This window comes from Mizuhopecten yessoensis, unplaced genomic scaffold (assembly GCF_002113885.1).
Source record: "Mizuhopecten yessoensis strain PY_sf001 unplaced genomic scaffold, ASM211388v2 scaffold8229, whole genome shotgun sequence".
Classification (NCBI taxonomy): Eukaryota; Metazoa; Mollusca; class Bivalvia; order Pectinida; family Pectinidae; genus Mizuhopecten; species Mizuhopecten yessoensis.
This window is the reverse complement of record NW_018407443.1, coordinates 301,210-322,277: the sequence shown is the minus strand read 5'-3', so window position 1 is coordinate 322,277 and position 21,068 is coordinate 301,210. Positions and strand designations below refer to the sequence as shown.

General features: G+C 36.6%; 2 protein-coding genes across 3 annotated transcripts in view; one reads left to right on the top strand and one right to left on the bottom strand.

Moving 5' to 3' along the window:
* The window catches only part of LOC110455470 (TNF receptor-associated factor 3-like), a 42,110-nt gene that overhangs the window by 4,224 nt on the left and 16,818 nt on the right, over positions 1-21,068 (top strand). For both annotated transcript variants that reach the window (XM_021505631.1, XM_021505630.1), the window contains 6 exons: positions 8,722-8,836; positions 10,489-10,630; positions 11,991-12,095; positions 13,854-14,021; positions 17,626-17,706; positions 19,376-19,450. In XM_021505631.1, the coding sequence (XP_021361306.1) occupies positions 8,724-8,836; positions 10,489-10,630; positions 11,991-12,095; positions 13,854-14,021; positions 17,626-17,706; positions 19,376-19,450 (684 nt within the window). In that variant the 5' untranslated portion in view covers positions 8,722-8,723. The remainder of the gene's footprint in view (positions 1-8,721; positions 8,837-10,488; positions 10,631-11,990; positions 12,096-13,853; positions 14,022-17,625; positions 17,707-19,375; positions 19,451-21,068) is intronic.
* On the bottom strand, positions 4,945-6,012 carry LOC110455462. The gene has a single exon (XM_021505614.1). The coding sequence runs from the start codon at positions 6,010-6,012 to the stop codon at positions 4,945-4,947; it is 1,068 nt and encodes a 355-aa protein (XP_021361289.1).

Genomic DNA, 21,068 nt, shown 5'->3' with positions numbered 1-21,068 from the left:
TTGACCTGCTTTCAAGGTCACAGGGGTCATATATGTCAAAAACTTCAAACGACTTCTTCTGAAGAACTGAAAGGTATAGAATCTCTATATTTGGCTTGTAGCTGCCTAGGAAAGAGCCGAACAAAGTTTGAGAATGAAAATGACCTTGACCTTCAATTAAGGTCACATGAGGCAGATATGTCAAACACTTTAAAAGACTTCTTCTGAAGAACTGGTAGTTATAAAATCTTAATATTTGGCAGTGGCTTCCTGGGAAGGGGCCAAATAAAGTTTGCGAATGAAAATGACCTTGACCTACTTTCAAGGTCATAGCGTTCAAATATGTAAAACAGTTCAAACAGCTTTTTCTGAAGAATTAAAAGGCATAAAATTATAATATTTGGCTGGTGACTTCCCGGGATAGAGCTCACCAAAGTTTGCAAATGAATATGACCTCAACCTGCTTTAGAGGTCACAGAGGTCAACAACATTTTAATGGATTTGTTCTTGAGAACTAAAAGGAATGGATTCATAAGATTTGGCTGGTAGCTTTTTTGGAATAGAGCTAACCTATTTGAGAAGGAAAATGACATTGACCTACTTACAAGATCATAGGACAAAATATGTCAAGCAACTTCTAAGAAGAATCAAAAAGCATAGAATCTTATAATAATATTTTGCTGGTAGTTTCAACAGATGGAGCCAACAAAGTTTGCGAGGGAAATATTGATAGTGCAATATGATATGTAATGAGAATATTTTGCTATGACTGCTTAAATATTCAGGTGAGCGATACAGGCCCTCTTGGGCCTCTTGTATTTCACTTAGTTTACATGCTGATTTCCACATCACATCTAAACAATAAAATAAAGCTACCAGTACCTACATTTATGCTTTAACTCAGGTGACCGCTAAGGCCCTTGGGCCTCTTGTTTTGTTTCACACTATAACTTAATTAAATGTAATTTATTTTTTATAAAATTTGAAAGAATGTTTACATAGAATATGCAGGGACTAAGACTGAGTTCAAAGTTTATAAGCACATGCAAAAAAAAGCAGCATATGTTCATGTACATCACCAAAAATATAGATATTAAATATGCTGTAAAGCCATTACTTTTCAGAAACATTATTGCACTGTTTTAGGAAGCTACTTGCCAAATGCATTTTGCATTGGTTCTTAAGAAGAGCTATTTGAGTGTTTTAACAATTTTTACATCAATTGGTCAAGGTCATTTGATTGAGCTAACTTGATAGCCCTTCATCTGCTAAACATGCAAATTATGCTAGGTTTTTTTTTCAGTGATTTGTTTCATTTAGTTCTACAGCCAAATATAATTAGCTGCAACCCTTTGTTGAAAAACTGCTTTATTCTCCAAAATTCAGATAAAATAAGGAAAGTTATCCCAATTATAAAGAAAAAATGCTATTTTTTCCCAGTTAAATGTAGGAACAGGTTGTTGCAAAATTTAGGACCTTTTTTTCTTCAAAAATAAGGGTTTTATACAGGGGATCCTGAATAGGGGTCAAAGTAAGTCATAATGCACCAGTGGATTCATGTTTGCGCATACCCCTCAATGAGATTCCACTTTAGATATTACAAAAAATATAAAATTGTATTAATAAAAAAGACTTTGACCCAATTTGAAGGTCATAAGGGTCAAATATGTGGTAAACTTAAAAAGGCTTATACTTATTAAATAACTGAAAGGCGTAGAGTCATGATATTTGGTTGTACATTATATACATGTAATTTTAAAGGGATTGTAAAACATATTTACAAGCAAATAAATTTTGAAAGTGGTACACTTTCATTACATTGTTAGCTCACCTGGCCTGAAGGGCCATCCGGCGTCAACTTTTTACTTTAAACAACTTTTCTCAGTAACCAATAGGCCTAGGGTGATAATATTTTGCCAGAAGCATGCTGGGATGAAGGGCTACCAAGTTTGTTCAAATAAATGATCTTCATCCCTTTTCAAGGTCACAGGGGTCAAATATGTTAAAATCTTTAAACAACTTCTTCTGAATAACCAAGAGGCCTAGGGTGATGATAGGTGGCCAGTAAAAATATAACATGCTGAAGAGCTACCAAGTTTGTTCAAATAAATGACCTTGGTTTATATTCAAGGTCACAGGGGTCAAATATGTTTTTACCTTTAAACGACTTCCTCTGAATAACCAAAATGCCTAGGGTGATGATATTTGGCTAGTAACATGCTGAAATGAAGGGCTACCATGTTTGTTCAAATAAATGACCTTGATTTATATTCAAGGTTATATTCTGCTATAATTACAACTGCTTGACTTTAATTACAAGTGCCTGTTTCAGGTGTAGGAATATGTAAACAAACAAAATGGCTACCTGAAATGTATTTTGAGGCAGGGCAAATGGTTTTTGTAGGAATATGAAAAATATGTAAATATAAAAAATACCTGGTTGTCTGGATGTAATTATTGTTGATATATATCAACAATAATTGCATCCAGACAAACAGTTATTGTTTAAATGATATGAAAAGATCAACTTCGTGCTTCATATCATTACCGTAATATCGACCAATTTTCGAAATATTCTTGATTAAATTTTAAAAAAAAATGTTTTTATACATTTGACATTTGTGACCTTGATTGTGACCTTGATAGTTGAACAATGTCTACCATTTTTTCAAACCTGATACCCACACATCTCAGAATCTTTATGATTAAATATCAAGACTCTAGACCTCGTGGAACTTAAGAAGAAATTTTTTTAAGGTTGGTACCCAATATTTTGAATTTTAACTTTGACCCCTGTCGAAAACCAGAAGTTGATATTTTTTGTTAAAGCAGTATGAAAGAAAAAGTTTGCTCTTTCTGATCTTTATATGATATCCAAAGATCAACCTCGTGTTTGATATTGTTAACGAAATATATTGGTATAGGCTGTCAACCAATCAGAGTTTGTGGCGGCCAACTTGGAATATTAATTGATCCAAAAAGTAACATAACTTCCTAAGGACCCCCAGAGGAATACATGTCACAATTGTGGTTAGGGGAAATCTGGGAAATCTCGGACACTTTTTACAATGTCCGACTTAAAGGTCGTCTGGTCGCCACTGAAGCGCTTGACGCGAGTAGGGCTTGTATGGAGTTGTTACAACAGTATGGTTTCTTTGCTTCTGTATCGTGACATGTGATTGGTGGGTGAGGGATTTTCTAATAAACGAATCGGAAATAGTAAAAGCAGAGATGGGAAAAGTCGGACACATGACGGGTAATCTCGGACAGTACATTTTTTAAGGCAATTTGTCTAAAATACATGTGTTTGATTCCAAATAACTAGTCATAATCTCCTCTCCGTACAGTAGATTTCTATACTGTAATGCTCTGTCCCAACGACCTGCTACACGCTTACCCAATTAACCATATCCTCTGTCTATATTTAATAGAACAAATGTCACCTGGACAAGTAACATACAATTACAACATTATACGTGAAGTAGATTAATTTTCCGAGTCGGCTTTAATTTAACCTACGTAGCCACGCCTACCGGGCCATACTGTTAACCAGACTCGGTACCGGATTTGACCAGAATTTACAGTAGGTCTATTAAATTCAGAATTAAAGTCGAACCAGAAAGCCAAAACATGTTAAAAAAACAACTAAAAAACCCCTGAACAATGAGACCATTTCGTCCATCTAGGACTCCTTAGTTTTACTAAAAAAGATCCACAGTTTACAGATAACTTCTACAGTATCCAGAACAACTTCTTATGGCTGGCGTGAGTATTGTAATGTCATAATCATAACGTTGGAGATAAGTGTCCGACACCTGCTGGTGGCTGTTCCATTTATTGGAAATCTACCACACACTTAATAAACAAATACATACAGAATTTTAAGATAAATTTGTTGTCAAAATCAATGAAAAATAGAAATATAAGACTTTAACTACGTTCTTTTTTTATGTTTACTGTCCTTAAAAATCTAAACAGAATGTAGTTTAAAGCTTAGAAAAACTTTAGAAAATGAACACAATGTTATATCTTTATCTTTTTCTATTCACTCTGCAGTGTTTATATGAAGACAGTTCTCACACCTTCACTTTTTACATTTTTTTAACTCCCTTCTCAAATCTCTCTCCCTTTTAAGTTCTTCCTTTTTGTCCCTTTTTAACATCACTTCTTTTTTTTCACTGAGGACATCTTCACTCGTCAAAAGACGATGTGATGTGTTGCATTTTTTTGTTTGATTTCGTTGCTTGTTTCTCAACTTTCTTTGGGACAAACATTGTCTGAATTTCGGAGTTCCATAAACTAAAGACGGGTTTTTCCACTCCAAGGCTTTCGCCGCGTTCCATTTCTCCAGTAGTGATTAAATTGAGCAGCAGCTCTGGATGATCAATCGAAGGCGGAGAATTCAAATTGCCTCGCAAAGACCATGTGCACTGCTCGGCATGCAGTGAAGATTCTGTGCCTGAATAAAGTGGGACGGTGGCAACGGGGGAGATGGGTGGAAGCGACCCGGAAATGGACGTCGGCTCGCCGAATGGCAACGCGTCCGATGCAGTGCCGGAAGTTATTTGAAATGTGGCAACGGGGGAGACAGACGGTAGCGACCCGGAAGCGGAAGTCGGCTCGCCGAATGGCAATGCATCCGATGCAGTGCCAGAAGTTATTTGAAATGTGGCAACGGCGGAGATAGACGGTAGCGACCCGGAACCGGAAGTCGGCTCGCCAAATGGCAACGCGTGCGATGCAGTGCTTGAAGTGATTTGAGCGGTGGCAACAGAGGAGACAGATGATAGCGGTGGACCAAAAGTGGCATTTGGGACAGAAGACGGGCGACTGGTATTCGTTGGTACTGACGGCGAATAAGCTGTCAACGAGATGGCCAAGGGATCAAACGGAAATATATTCCACAGGTTCTGAATCCACTGACGATATTAGATTGTGAAAGTGCCTTCTCCCAAGCTATGCTTATTAGCCCGGGGAAGCTGTATTTGTTGACAGTGTTATGAAAGCCGAACACGCTTTGTTGTACTCGGCACTAAATGGCCCAAACACTGTCCGGTCAAGCGGCTGTAGAATGTGAGTAGTATGGGGAGGGAGGCACATTATCTGTACATCATTTTCTGAGGCCAGTTGTAGGATGGCAAATGACTCGTGAGATGAGTGTCCATCGAGAAGTAGAAGCTGTGGTCTAGCGGCACCGCATTCTTTGAGAAACACGTCCCTAAACCATTGCTCCCCCAACCTGTCATTCATCCACCCGTTCTCCTGCCAGGCCCATTTGGAACCTGGTGGCGCTGCTTCTGTGTTAAAGCCGTGGACGGACACTGATGTTTTGCCTTTAACAATCAACATTGGAGACATTTTCTGTCCGGCAGCATTGATGCACGCCATTATTGTAACATTGGTACGGCTGTTGCTGGTACGGCCAAGCACATTTCTTGACGATTTTTCGGCAATGACTCTAACCGGTGAGTGTTCAAACGACCTGCCCGTTTCATCGCAGTTCCATATTTGCTTGGGCTTTCCACCTATGCCTAATGTATGAAGCAAACTTACCAGGTCGTCCATGTATTTAGATACAACTACCGGGTTCAACATTGAGGCCCTTGACGATGCCAGTTTTTCCGGGCGTCTGATTGACAGTTCCGGGTGTCTTTTCTTTACTCCCTCCCACCAATCTTTTGAAGGTATAAGTCTTTTGAATGGAGTGGCATTTAGTTTCCTGCAAATCTGCCCCGTTCTTTCCAGAAGTTGTTTTCTGCTCACTTCCATTCCCTGTCTTGCCGCCTGCTTTAAAGAATCTACAATTTTCTGCTCTACTGATTCTGGAAGGGCAGGGCGTCTACCCGGGCGAGCATTTTCCCCAACACGTTCAGTAACCCTGTCAGCAAGCGTCGATTTGGGGACCCCATATTTCGCTGCTGCCTTCCTTATCGACAACCCTGTTGATTTAACAGCATCAAGGGCCCTTTTAAGGTTTTCTCTGTCGTACTGCATTTCTTTGCCCTTTCGGCTGGTTTTCTTGTTTTTAGGCATTCTAGAAAAAGAGTTTAGTATATTGTATATATTTTGTGTGATGAGTCGTATAATTATTCATTAAACGTATACAGAAAGAAGGTAAATTAATTAAAACTTTTTCTAATATAAATCATAATTGCTGTACACCTTAGATAGATGAAGTTATTTGTTTCAGTGCAAACATTGTTGGCAAAGTTGGGGTATGCTCAATCCAGCTGTCTTATTCATTTTCGTCAAAAAGCTCAGGGTAAAAGTTGATGTTTTAAAAATGGAAGACAGTCTAAACCATTTTTATTTTATTAGTTTTTTTTCTGGTAGTTTGAATGAGAGGAAAATACTCTTACATGCTTAAGGGTATAGGATAAGGAAATTCCACCTTTGGGATTTTCAAATTTGGCAAACCTTCGGCAGAGCATCGGGTTAAGCAAGATTTGAAAACTCCTCGGGTGGATTTCCCGATCCTACACCCCTGGGCATTAAAGACTCTTATATTACTGAATGACTTACTGTATATGAAATATATTTAGTTAAGACTACGAAATTGATAACTTCCATTCGAAAAGCAAAAGACTAATTCACTGTCCGAAATATTTACTTAAAGCTTTTTATTTTTTTATAATTTCTTGATTTAAATCAATAAAAAACATATTTCTACTTTACATGAAATCAAATTTACATTCTCACACATCAAGAACTTACCTGTTTTTGTGGTATTGCGGGAGTGCTTATTTTCGTGGTCAACTTCAAAATTCCCCGGTCAAAGGAACTTCGATCACGTGATACCGAAAAGCCGACTTTGGTCCGGGTTTATTCGCGTTTTTAGTCTGTCCCTTAAAACTATATTTAGACTATTGGAATCTCCGATAATCACATTCAATGAAATGCTTCAAAATGTTGCAAACGCTCAACAAACAACGAGAAGGCCCCAAGTTTAGTAAGCTTTATTGTGAATTGTCCAAGATTACCCGTCTGTCCGAGATTACCCGGATTGCCCCTAATATTGCAATGGCAGAATTGGAGAAGAAGATCGTTGAAGTTTGTAAAGTTTTAACATATTGTCAGCATTTTAAAAGATCAAAGGAAATATTCAAAATATCGTACAACGTTAACGGTAAATGTTACAGAAAAACTAAAGACATAGAATTCATCGGAATGACATTCTTCATCGATCTGTTGAAGAATTTTTCAAAAAAAAATAAAAATGAATGTTTTTAAAATAATTGGTGAACTTTGACCCAAGGGCGAACTTTATAATTTGAAATATTTTGTATTAACCTGTAGTGAGAAAAAGTTAGATATGGAAATTATCTACAAATAATTAAACTTCATAAATTTTGTACAATCAAAGGTTTTCGAGTTATAGCGGTTTTAAAGATTTTACCCTATGCCGTCATGGTGGCCATTTTGTTTTTTTGATAAAGTTGAAAATGTTACAAAATGTTAGAGGACATCTGGGGAAACCTTTTCCATTACAACTAAATGAAATATTTGTCATTGATATTAGAGTAAAACAAGTTTTAAAATATTGCGAAATTTTAAAAAGGTCCATGGAAATATTTAAAAATGGTGTACAATCTTAACGGTAAATGTTACAGAAAAACTTAAAACATCAACTTCATCGGAATGACATCCTCCATAGATCTGTAGAGGTATTTTTCAAAAACAATGAAAAATGAATGTTTTTTAAAAAATGGTGACTTTTGACCCGTCCGCTGTCCGCCATCCGTCCTTAAACATTTCTTGTTATCGGTATTTCTCGTTAAGTAACAGAGGGATCTTTCTCAAATTTTATATGTAGGTTCCCCTTGGTCCTAACCTGTGCAGGGAAACTTTTGAGACTGATCGGATAAACAACATGGCCGACAGGCAGCCATCTTGGATTTTGATAGTGAAAGTTTGTTATTGCTATTTCTCAAGAAGTACCATAGGGATCTTTCTCAAACTTTATATGTAGGTTCTCGTTGGTCTTAAGCTATGCAGGGCAACTTTTGAGACTGATCCGATAAATAACATGGCCGACAGGCAGCCATCTTGGATTTTGATATTGAAAGTTTGTTATTGCTATTTCTCAAGAAGTACCACAAGGGATCTTTCTCAAATTTTACATGTAGGTTCCCCTTGGTCCCTTGTTGTGAATGTTATATTTTGAGACTGATCATGAGAACAAAATGGATTAAAACAAGAACTAGACAGATCTTTCTCATATTGCAATGATCGATTCTATTTCTTTCACATTCAGTACTGTACTAGTAAATATGTAAAATGACAAACTCACTTTGAAGGTTGGCTTTCATACACATGATCAGTATTAAGTTTAGATCAGAAGTTACCTCAAGGTGCATTTACTGTTAACATGACTCGATCAAACAGATTAGAGGAAAGAAGGGAAAAGATCGAACTGACAAAGAACTAATGAAGATGGTACAAAGGTGGGCACCAAGATCCCTCTGGGATCTGTTGTTATTTGAAATATTTTGTATTAACATGTAAAGAGAAAAAGTTAGATATGGAAATTATCTCAATAATTATATTTCCATCAAATCTGTACAATCAATGATTATAGCGTTTTAAGCTCACCTGGGACGAAGTGCCAAGTGAGCTAATATGCCGTGGTGCGGCGTCCGGCGTCCAGCGTCAATATTTTACTTTAAATGACTTCTTGGTGAAAAGTCCTAATTAAGTTTAACATTTCACATATGTAGACATAAAAAATACTTGTTATTACAGAAATGGCGATTTCACTGGGTTCTATGAGCTCAGCTTCTATTCCCATGCAACAGACACCTGTGGGGAATCCGGACTTTGTAAAGCTTGATCCAAAGTACAAATGCTTGAAATGCAGGTATGATGTAAAAACAGATTGGAATGATTTACAATAATATAAATTCACACTACTTCTCCAAACGAACTACTCATATTTGAACAATACTTGGTACCTTGATACACAGAACCCTCATATCAAGGGGATGTGAATCAAGTATAGCAATTGAAATTACCTCCTCAATTTGTGAAGTTATGCCCCTATATTTAAAAATATTGTTTGCACTAAATCCTTCTAAATTATTGACCTGATTTGAATGATGCTGGGTACATATAAAGCTTGCATTGAGTGGATGTGAATAAAGTATATAAATTGGAGCAACCTCCACTATTTATATCCTTTTGGTTAAAAATTGTTCGCATTACTCCTGAAGTACTGCACTGATGTGAATGATACTTAAAAATCTCATTGTATGCTCTACTCCTACTGCATATGGGTATAGCACTGATGTAATCATATTGCTGCTTGGTAATAGTACACATAACACTTACATGAATAAATTATATACTGGAGTTGAATTTCTGATTTATGGAGTTATGCCATTATGATGATTTAATGCATTCTCAAAAGAACAATTCCTACAAGTCCTAATTATAACACAAGCAAGGGTAATAATGTACCTTTTGTGGCAACAGTTTTAGTTTAATTTTGCCACCAGCTTGAAGCTCACAAGCTGAAAATTTCAACAAGTGCTTGTACTTGGCTCTTGCAATAGTGCATCATCTCATATCTGTGTGTTTCATGTACATAGTGTTACTATTGCTTGCTTCTCTAGGTTTTCCTATATGACCAAGATGTACCCAAGATTGATTCATTAAACTAGCCAGGCATAGCTCACAGTCACTCCATAGAAGATATTTTTTCCTGTTCTGGGAACCTGACCACATTCTTTACTGGTTGAAATTGTATTGTAGTACCCTTTTTCATGAAAAACATAATCGGTTACCTGTCTACCTACCCCATGTTTTTAGCTCACCTGCCCGTAGGGCAAGTGATCATGAGCTTATGTTATGGTGGGTCGTCCATCGCTCGTCCGTTCGTTCGTCCGTTTGTCTGGCGTCAATTTTTTGCTTTAAACAACTTCTTTTCGGTAACCGAAAGGCCTAGGTAGATGATATTTGGCCAGTAGCATGCTTGGATCAAGGGCTACCAAGCTTGTTCAAATAAATGACCTTGACCCACTTTCAAGGTCACAGTGGTCAAATATGCAAAACTCTTTAAACGACGTCTGAAGAACTAAAAGGTGTAAAACCTTCATATTTGCCTCCTGACAAAGTTTGAGAATGAAAATGACTTTGACCTTTTTTAAGGTCACAGGTGTCAAATATGTCAAAAACATTGAGCGACTTCTGATGAAAAATCGAAAGGCATAAAATCATAATATTTGAAGAACGATGGCCAAAAAGCATAAAATCTTATAAAAATATTTGACTGGTACTTTTAACAGATGGAGTTGATAAAGTTTGCGAGTGACAAATTTGTAGTACAATTTAATATTTAATAAGAATATTTGCTATGACTGCTTAAATATTCAGGTGAGCAATACAGTCCCTCTTGTTAGGGATATAGTATTTGTTCTTCCTATTGCTTAATTTATATATATTAAACAGTATTGTAAATGTTGAGTTTAGCAAATACTGTTTATTACTGATTTTAAAAAAAATGAATTTCAGGAAGGTACTAAGAGATGCAGTACAAACACTTTGCGGTCACCGGATGTGTGAGATCTGTGCATTCAAAGCATTTGATGAGCCACCACCTATCCGATGTCCTGGGAATGAAGACACGTGTGTTCCAATTCTGCAAAAAGAGGAGGTAAGTACCTTGAACCTCTGGTTAGGTGCTGTTACAAACATGTATATTGTGTATTTTTATTTTGCCTTCTTGAAAATTTGACATCAAATAATGTTTATTTATTTCCTTATAGTAAACATATTTCTTGTCATTTAGAAGCTTTAGAGTTTTATGAGCAAAATAAGTTGAAGGTAGCATACATAAATATTTACCATGAAGCATTGGAGATGTAATTATATCCCCACGAACAAATAGAAAGGGTGATAACTGTTTGTCCATCTTTTCATGAAGAACCCCTAAACTATTTGTTGGAACAAACAAAGTGAATGTTCATCATATGTACTTGTACATGAATAAAGGAATTTGCAATTCATCTATTTTTTTCCTGGAGATACAAAAGCCTTTAAAACTTTAAATTTCTACTCCAGAAGCCTTGCAATGTAAATGCAACTTTACCTTTAATATTTTGTGATTTTTATACCCCTTGCTAACAAAGTTTGAATACCTACTAGATAAGATGAAGCAAGAAACATGTTTTCGTGAGCTCGATCACAGTTTCTCTAGCTCATTGACTGATATATGTAAACCACACTTTTTGATCCCTTTATGTACAATGTAGACAACAATTTACGATTAATTATACATTTGTACAAAGCATAGAAATTAATTGAGCAAATATATGTCAGTGAAATTCAGGACACTTATGTAGTTTATTCACAACCTATTTTCAAGACGAAAACTCAAGTTTTGAGTGTATGCCTTGCTTTTAAAATTTACATGTGTGATAATCCTTATTGAAATAAAAAAAAACTAAATAAATGTTTAGGAGGGTGTGACCTTAGTTTTACTATAACTAAAAATTGACTTTTTCATCTTCCTGAGCAATTTATTTTCCTTAAAGTTCACACAAGTGTATAAGATTTTACGTGTACACCCCCTGCCCCTGTCAAACATTTTGATGGACAATATATTGAATGCGGAATTATAATACCCTGTCCATCTGTCCACAAATTAGTTTATGCAAGATACCTTGCTTGAATATTGTTTAAGTTTTGATGGAGCTTCATTTGCATTTATAAGATACAAAGACTAAGGTATGTTCAAAGTTGAGCAAAATCTGTTCATAATTGATTGGCATATGCACCCAGATGGCTTTGCAGTTTCTTTACAGTGATTCAGTTAAATATCACTGGATTCTGATGAAACTTTATCAATACTTTACCAAGACAAAGAATAAATTAGAAATCAGACGAAATCTTTGCCTGTCATTAGAGAGAAAAAAGTACTATACACAAAGCAGTACATATACAACAGAGTATGTGTGATGCATATATGTATACTGTATACCTTAGTTTCACACTTTGAGGACTTTTTTATACAGATATTCAGAGACCCCAGCGCACGACGTGAGATCAGGACACTTCCTGTGTATTGTACTTACAAGAATCAAGGATGTCAGTTAGAAATGCAATGGAAACAACTAGAGGTAGGACTGGACATTTTCTATGCTACGTATACAGTATGAAAAGTATTTGCAGCAGACTAAATTCAAAATTAAAATGATAGATTGGAGACAAGATAATAAGCAGTGTGGGTGTTGAAAATAAATATAGTGTAGTCAGAGTCTTCTTAACATTTCTTGTCTTTTTCTTTTAAAAATAAAAACAAGTATAAGCAATATACAGACTACAACAATCAAAGTCCGTCCGTCAACTTTTCCTTTAAATTGCTACTTGTCCTGTATATTTGGACTAAATTTGGTCTGGACCATCATAAGGCCAAGGGCAATCAATTTGGTAGAAATGGTGGGTCTGGCCCCCCTGGGGGCTGAGGGGCGGGCCCAATAGGGAAAATTTAGCAAATTCTTTTAAATTCTTCTTCTTCTGTAGGAGTGAAAGGATTTGTTCCATATTGGGTCTGAAGCATTCTTGGGTGAAGGGGAACCAATTATGTATGAGCCGTGGGTCTGGCCTCCCTGGGGGCTGAGGGGCGGGCCCAATAGGGAAAATATAGCAAATTCTTTAAAATTCTTCTTCTTCTGTAGGAATGAAAGGATTTGGTCCATATTTGGTCTGAAGCATTATTGGGTGAAGGAGAACCAGTTATGTATGAACTGTGGGTCTGGCCCCCCAGGGGACTGAGAAGCGGGGACAACAGGAAATATAGCAAATTCTTTAAAATCTTTCCTCTGTAGGAATGAAAAGATTTGTTCCATATTTAGTCTGAAGAATCCTTGGGTGAAGGGGAACCAATTTTGTATAAACCGTGGGTCTAAGTGGCAGGGCCCAATAGGGGAAATATAGCAAATTCTTTAAATCCTTCTTATTCTGTAGGAATGAAAGGATTTGGACTAAATTTGGTCTGGAGCATCCTTAGGCCAAGGAGACTCAATTTTGTATAAATGGTGAGTCTGGCCACCCTGGGGCTGAGGGGCGGGGGCCAAATAGGGGAAATATAGCAAATTGTTTAAAATCCTTCTTAATCTGTAGGAATAAAAGGATTTGTTCCATATTTATTATGAAGCATCCTTGGGTGAAGGGAACTAATTTAGTATAAATCGTGGGTCTGGCCCACCAGGGGGCTGAGGGGAGGGGCCCAATAGGAGAAACATAGCAAATTATTCTTTAAAATCCTTCTCCTTCTGTAGGAATGAAAGGATTTGTTCCATATTTGGTCTGAAGCCTTCTTTGGTGAAGGGGAACATATTTTTTATAAACGCTGGGTCTAGCCCCCCTGGGGGCTAAGGGGTGGGGCCCAATAGGGGAAATATAGCAAATTCTTCGACCATCGGGATTAAGGGACTTTATCCTTATATAGTCTGGAGCATCCTTTGGCAAAGGGGACTCAATTTCGTTTACACAGTGGGTATGACCCCCCTAGGGGCATAGGGGTGGGGCCCTGTTTGAAGTTTGTTCTCGCTATATCTCAAGTACTGGATGGATCTTTCTGAAATTCCATATGTACTTACAGCACCAACCATGGCATGCTATATCTTAACTTTATACCAATTATTTTAAACATATTCATGTGAGTGTTACAGGCCCTCTGGACCTCTTGTTAAATTAAAATTGTTATATTATATGATATGGACATATATAGCGGCAAGTAATTGCCTTCGTCCATCATCTATCCTATCAAATCAAGACCCTGCATATTTTCTATTTGTTAAAAATAAATCAAACTTTTGCCTGATTAAAAGGTCTTTTTGCGAAATTTGTTAAAATAATCTCTTGCATTTTTACAGGAACATGAGTTGAGCTGCGAGTACAAGCCGGTACAGTGCAGTTTTGTTAGGAATGGATGTGGTGTATGTACCATCATACAGAAACTAGAGGAACACCTTAAGGAGTGTGAATACAGAAATATAACCTGTACCTTCTGTAGAGATGATATCATCTTTAATCAGAAACAGGTAATAATGACCAAATGTTGAGGTTTAAGCTCACCTGTGTGGGGGACATTGGAAGATATTTTTAGCCCACCATCATCTGATGGTGGGCTATTCAAATCACCCTTTGTCCGTGGTCCATCGTCCGTCCGTCCGTGGTCCATCCTTAAATAATTCTTGTTATCAGTATTTCTCAAGAAGTACCAGAGGGATCCTTCTCAAATTGAATATGTAGGTTCCCCTTGGTCCTTAGCTGTGAAGGGCAATTTTTGAGACTGATTGGATAAACAACATGGCCGACAGGCAGCCGTCTTGGATTTTGATAGTGAAAGTTTATTATCGCTATTTCTCGGGAAGTACCAGAGGGATCTTTCTCAATTTTTATATGTAGGTTCCCCTTGGTCCATAGCTGTGCATGCACAGGGCAACTTTTGAGACTGATTGGATAAACAACATGGCCGACAGGCAGTCATCTTGGATTTTGATAGTGAAAGTTTATTATCACTATTTCTCGGAAAGTACCAGAGGGATCTTTCTCAATTTTTATATGTAGGTTCCCCTTGGTCCTTAGCTGTGCATGCACAGGGCAACTTTTGAGACTGATCGGATAAACAACATGGCAGACAGGCAGCCATCTTGGATTTTGATAGTGAAAGTTTGTTATCGCTATTTCCCGGGAAGTACGGGAGGGATCTAAGATAAAATTTGAGCAAGATCACCTCTGGGATCTCTTGTTATACCACCAATGTCAGTGTCAGTGTCTCCAATGCTGAAATTATTGGTTGAAGTCTTCTATAGGCTTGCTATTCATGTAATATTTATACTAGAATGCTAATATTTGGCACGGAGGTTCATTTAGATAGAGGTTACACAACGAGTGGTTGTTGAATATGGTATTTATGTCACTCGAGTTGGTTTATTTTCAAAAGTTAGAGAAAGACACTAACTTTAGCGAGTGTTTTTCTGTAACTTTTGAAAATTAACTAACTGGAGTGAAATAAATACCATACTCAACAACCACGAGTCGTGTGATATGTTTCTACCACAATCTCAGTCGGAAACAGCTGGAATGTGACCTGATTTGAACAACATACACACATGTGTTTGTTGACAGGGCTGCCATAGTGATGACTCATATGTAAAAAGTCACTTATTAGTATTCAAAAGTGACTTCTGATTTTTTTAAGCCGCTCTTGGCGAGAGCCGAGCGGCTTATTAATTCTGTCCAGAGAACGAAATGACGGACCCACTTCCGTTTGGGGTGCGTCCGCATACTTCAGTCTTGCATGCTCCCGCTATATAGTTTCGTAATCGCAAATAGAAAGTAGAATCTCTGACACTCACCTGTGGGTTACATAAAGTCTTCTGATACTCCTCTCCAAATAATAATCCTTACTTTAAATAATTGCTGAAAAAAAGTTTATCTCCGGTGCATTCTACGAGTGTTATGGTGGTGAAATTCGTGCACTATGTTTGAGCGTTTTAGCAACTCGGTTTGCGGTCTGAGGATGTTACGCGTGTGAAACACATACGATTCGAGAAAGCAGATGTGAAGACTGTCAAGCATTGATGCTGTCTGTAGAAGGAAGAAGTAAATATATATACTTATAAACTGTATGTTNACGAGACGATATGTGAACTGTGTATGCTTATCAAACATTTCTGTAACACAGCATGCTATTTCTGGTATATTGATTTATGAAAGTGTAACAATTTAAGAACATGACACAACAGCCGCTGCTGTTTGACAAGAATTGGCGCCGTGTCAAAATAATATCCAATTCGGTGTAAGGGAAATAACTCTTACGTTGTTAAAGATACATTGAGAAATATAATTCAAATATATTCGAAGAACATTTGTAAGATTTTGTATATTCAATGACGGTAAATATAGTCGCTACATATATCAATATTTATAATTAATATGAATAAAAAATAAATAAAATTAAAAGGAGTACAATGTCTCTTTTCTCCATGCATGTTTTCCTACTACTGTTAATTATCCTTCATTTCACAAGCACAAAATGCACCTATTCTTTATTATCCATTCACCGATTGCCATCCTGCACGTAAATGCTCATGTCACATCATTGGAGGATGCTAATCAATGAAAATTACAACAATGCGTCACACTTAAAGAGGGTTAAAAAAGAGGAGAGGGAGAAAATTTTTAAGGCATCATTTAAGAGGCGATTGATTTTGAAAATCCCAAAGACAACATCATCACATGACCTGATTTTCAATTAGCAGAATAAAGAACACATATATGAGGTATTATAGTAGATATTGATGCTCAATGTGTTACTGAAGCAATTAAATTTAAAGTGGTGAGTGGCTGTAATGTCATACTGACATAATTCTAGTTTACAAATTTAATAATTGTCAAAATAAATGTTTTGGCAACAACTTCATGAATTATTTTTTTAGTAGATGAAAAACTTTATAAGTATTGAGAATATGCAGTTTTGCATTAATATAAATACATTGACCGCAGACTTTATGCGCGTATGCATATCGTACAAAGTCTGCCTCCTGCCAAGTGATGAAGACGAATTAATCGCTTTCAATGTCCAAAACCATAGGCCTGGGACGTTTCTTCCTGACGGTTCTATGGTTGATGAACCTTAGTTCAGCCATAGTCAGACACTCCAAATAGCGATAATGGGACGTTGGGAGAACAACATAATTCCTGACTCTGTGACAGATCTTGTTTTGGTTTCACGACCTGGACACACAAAGGTATGACGTCAAAACGATATTGAGCGTCTGTAGCAATTTTGCCTGAAACTAGCGATCAATTCTTTAAATATCATCTTCTTTTAATATTGCCTTAATAACCCCCTTTTCAGAAAAACCTCACAAAGTCACCAACATTTGCAGGATGTTGACAGCAGACGATGTAAAATAAACAGCATGTGGCAAAAAGCGCTGAAAAAGTCGTCCCGGTCAAAGTTCATCTTCCTGACCAATCAAAACTCTGGAAGGTCATATACCACGTGTGATGTATAATTCAAAATTATCTAACAGTCTGCATGTTTATACAATAATCTGAGAGTGGAAAAACACAGTGGATTGTGGTAGAAGGTCTAATATTGATACAGTGCAAAATCAAATTAAATATTATGTTATATTTTTTATGACATTTTAACATTTTTGGACTTAAAAAATGTAACTTTTCCCCCTGGGCATGTATTCATGAAACCATTCTCATGCTCAGGTGTACATGTGGATTCTGTGCTCAAACCAGCTTTCTTGTAACTCAGTTAAACCATATCAAAAAAGCCTCTTCAAATGTTTCCAATCATTGAAAAAAACATTTTTTTAATAATAATAATTTATAACTGAAACAAGAAATGAGACTGAGTCACAACATAATCTATGCTTGACCATTAGAACAGTTTTATGAATATAGGCCCTGATCTCAAAGTTAAATGTTTTGGTAAGTTTATTAGCTCACCTGGTCTGAAGGGATGGGACAGATTTGGCAAGTGTTCCTACTGAGATATTAGTTATACATTTTAAGAGTAGAAAATTATGTTTTTCTTCAAATGTGTTTTCTCTTTAAAAAAGGGTTTTGGAATGAGATAGAAGTGTTTTCTTATGATAAATTGAACTTGCATATTTGCAGGAGCATGAATCAGCTAAGTGCAGAAAATTTCCGATTCCCTGTCCAAATGGTTGCGGTATTGAAAAACTACCTAGAGATGAAGTAAGTGTGTTGTAGCAGGAAGAAATGGTCTTATAACCTTACCTTATTGTGGCTGTGAGTATCAATAAAACCTAACCATTTATTAAAAACAAATTCTTTTTTAAGAGTCTGTTATAACATGAGACTTACATAAATCTCTTGCCTGTTCAGTCTCTGATTATTTACTTTAACAGTGTTTCATGGTCTTTATCAAGCATTGTTATTTTCAAGTCACTTTATAAATTTTAAAATGGTTACCATGCATTAAAATAGGCTAATCAGATCATTACTTTGCCAAAGATGTTTTGCTCACATGATTGCTCCTGCCAGCTAGTGCCATCCGTCGTCATCCATCGTTTCCACTTCTTCTTCAGAACAGCTGCACCAATTGACTCCTTACTTGGTACAATTGATCCTTTTGAGGTTCCAAACAAGTGTTGTTACATTTTGTGCCAATCAAAACAAACCAGATGGCCATCCTGGCATCTGATTGGCTGAGACATTTTATACTTCTTCTCAAGAACGGCTGCACAGATTGACTCCTAAGCTAGTACAATTGGTCCTTATGAGGTCAAGATTGTATGAGGTCCCGACCAAATGTTGCTACATTAAGTGCCATTTCAAAAATCCAAGATGGCCTCCCTGTTCTCTGATTGGCTGAGACATCATTGACTTCTTCTCGAGAATGGTTAAAGTGACTGACTTCTAACTTGGTACAATTGATCCTTATGAGGTCCAGAACAAGTGTTGTTACATTTTGTGCGAATCTGAAAATTAAAGATGTCCTAAATAAGTGTTTCTACTTTTCATGTATATCTGAAAATCCAAGATGGCTGCCATGGCCCATTGATTGGCTGATACCTTTTTTTACTTCTATTCAAGAATTGCTTCACCGATTGACTCATTACTTGGTACAAATGTTCCTTGTGAGGTCCCAAACAAGCATTCATACTTTTCGTGTTGAACCATAAATTCAAGATTGCCACCCTGTCCTGATTGGCTGAGAAATTTTCGAATTCTTCTCAAGAACGTCTCAAGCGATTGGTTCTTTACTTGATACAATTGTTCCATTCGATGTCCAGAACAAGTGTTCTTACTTTTGATGCCTATCCAAAAATTCAAGATGAACAACCTGGCCTCTGATTGGCTGAGACATTTTCGACTTCTTCTCTCAAAAATTACTGCACTGAATGACTCGGGTGTGTCCTATTGCCATCAATCTTCATCTGTCTTCATGCTTTAACAATTTGTTGCAATCTGAAAAATACAAGATGGCAACCCTGGCCTCTGATTGGCTACCACCATGGTCTCTGATTTGCTAAGATATTTTGACCTCCTCTTAAGAACAGTGCAAACAATCCACCTCTTACTTTGTACACAAGTTCCTTATCAGGTCTTAACAAGATGTCCACCTTGGTCTGATTGGCCGAGTCATTCTCGATTTTTTTGAACTCATGTGAGCATTTAGGCCCTTTGGGCCTCTTGTTGAACTCCTGATGACCTTGAGTTATTCTAGAGGTCTATTAAAAATCTTATATGGCCACCATTACCTTCAATTGGCAGAGATGTAACCAAAAGAATTTAGGTGCTACCTTAAAGAAATAGATAAACAAGAAAATATCTTGATCATTGTTGTTTGGATAGAATTTTATGATTTCAATCTAATTATATTTCTTGTTTAAACTTTTAGATGCGAGAACATGAACCAGAATGTCCAAAAAAACCCATTCACTGTAAATTTACCAATGTTGGATGTGAATTTTCTGTAAGTATCTAGGTCTTTAAATGTCCTTGTAGCTTGTTATGTAGACTTGGTACTTTATAATTAGAGCCCTGCATAAAATATGCGAGTGCCCTATGGTGATCACTGTGTACGTCAGCATTGTTGCTTCAAGAGATTATCTTGGACTCCAAAAAACTGAAATATTTAAATCTTCACATGGTGATAAACTGTGATATGTAGATGTGCAATGGGGTTTTACAAATTTATCAGATCAAAGTCGCTGTTATTAAAAATAGAGCAGTGTGGGTATACTGTCAAAAATACATTGTTTGACCCTCAAAAGGCCAGATTTTGTTAAACATTTTGATATGATATTATGAAGCAAAGTTAGTCATAATCAAACAAGAAGTCAATTTACCAAAGGTCAATGTCATTGGGTCAAAAGTCAAAACCAAATTTTGTAAATCTTATCTGGTAAACAGTATAAAGGGAAGTTGGTTAGAATTAATTGGAGGGTCTGCATATGCAATAAGTAATCGTACTGTCCATCTGTCTGTCTGTCATCTGTCAATCGGTTGGTCTGTTTGTTTGTTAGCACTTGGAGATTATCGGGGGAACCAGAAGGCCGATATTTCTGAAATTTTACATGGTTATACTTTGTGATACAGATATGCAATTGGGTTTTTATATATCCTAATGCCAGTGATAAAGGTCACTGATACTCAAAATAGAACCGGTGATATACTGTCAAAATCACATTGTATATGGCCGTGTTTACGCAGTGGACACCAGCTACTTTTCAAATAAAATACCAAATGAACATGAATTTCAATTAGTGCTTACTTTATATAATAATGCAATTACTTTTCAGGTTTTAATGCTTCAAAATCACAAGTGGCATAAATAAATATGGCTGTAATCTTCTGTTCTATTCACACAATTTTGTTCATACTTTTCATATTGTGGCAAATGATACCAATCCCCTATGTGAATAATGCCATGATCTAATTCCAAAAGTCCAAGGTGGTCAATGTAGCTTTTGCTTAGTTCTTAAATAGGGGATATATAGTCAGCCACACAGAGGGACCCTTGCTGACCTGTCAGTGTTCTAGTTGGTACTGATTTTGTATACCAAAACAATGTACATTAACCCATCAATGCAAATTAGATAATTTGATCAAAATGATAAGTGGAAATTTCAAAGTTTACTATCACTCATATTCTGACAACTTGGAATTGTCTCCAACTTCGTTGTGTGGAATTGTCTCCAACTTCATTGTGTGAAATTGTCTCCAACTTCATTGTGTGAAATTGTCTCCAACTTCATTGTGTGGAAATGTGAGGTGTTTTTTGTTTATCTCAAATACACATAGTCAATAATTGTCCTTAAGGTCATGAAAAAAAGACTTTTAAAAATAAGGATTTCGGAATTAGCAGTAAACATGATATTTTTGGATCACCATTTACATATCTTTTAATATTGATCATGTACATGCATATGAGAGTATTAATCCTGTGTTTAAGTTCTGATCCTGTGTTCCTGTATTGATCCTGTGTTCCTGTATTGATCCCGTGTACCAGTATTGATCCTGTGTTCCTGTATTGATCCTGTGTTCCAGTATTGATCCTGTGTTCCAGTATTGATCCTGTGTTCCAGTAT

Excerpts from the sequence above, each read along its gene's own strand:
- LOC110455462 (XM_021505614.1), bottom strand. The coding sequence starts at position 6,012 with ATGCCTAAAAACAAGAAAACCAGCCGAAAGGGCAAAGAAATGCAGTAC.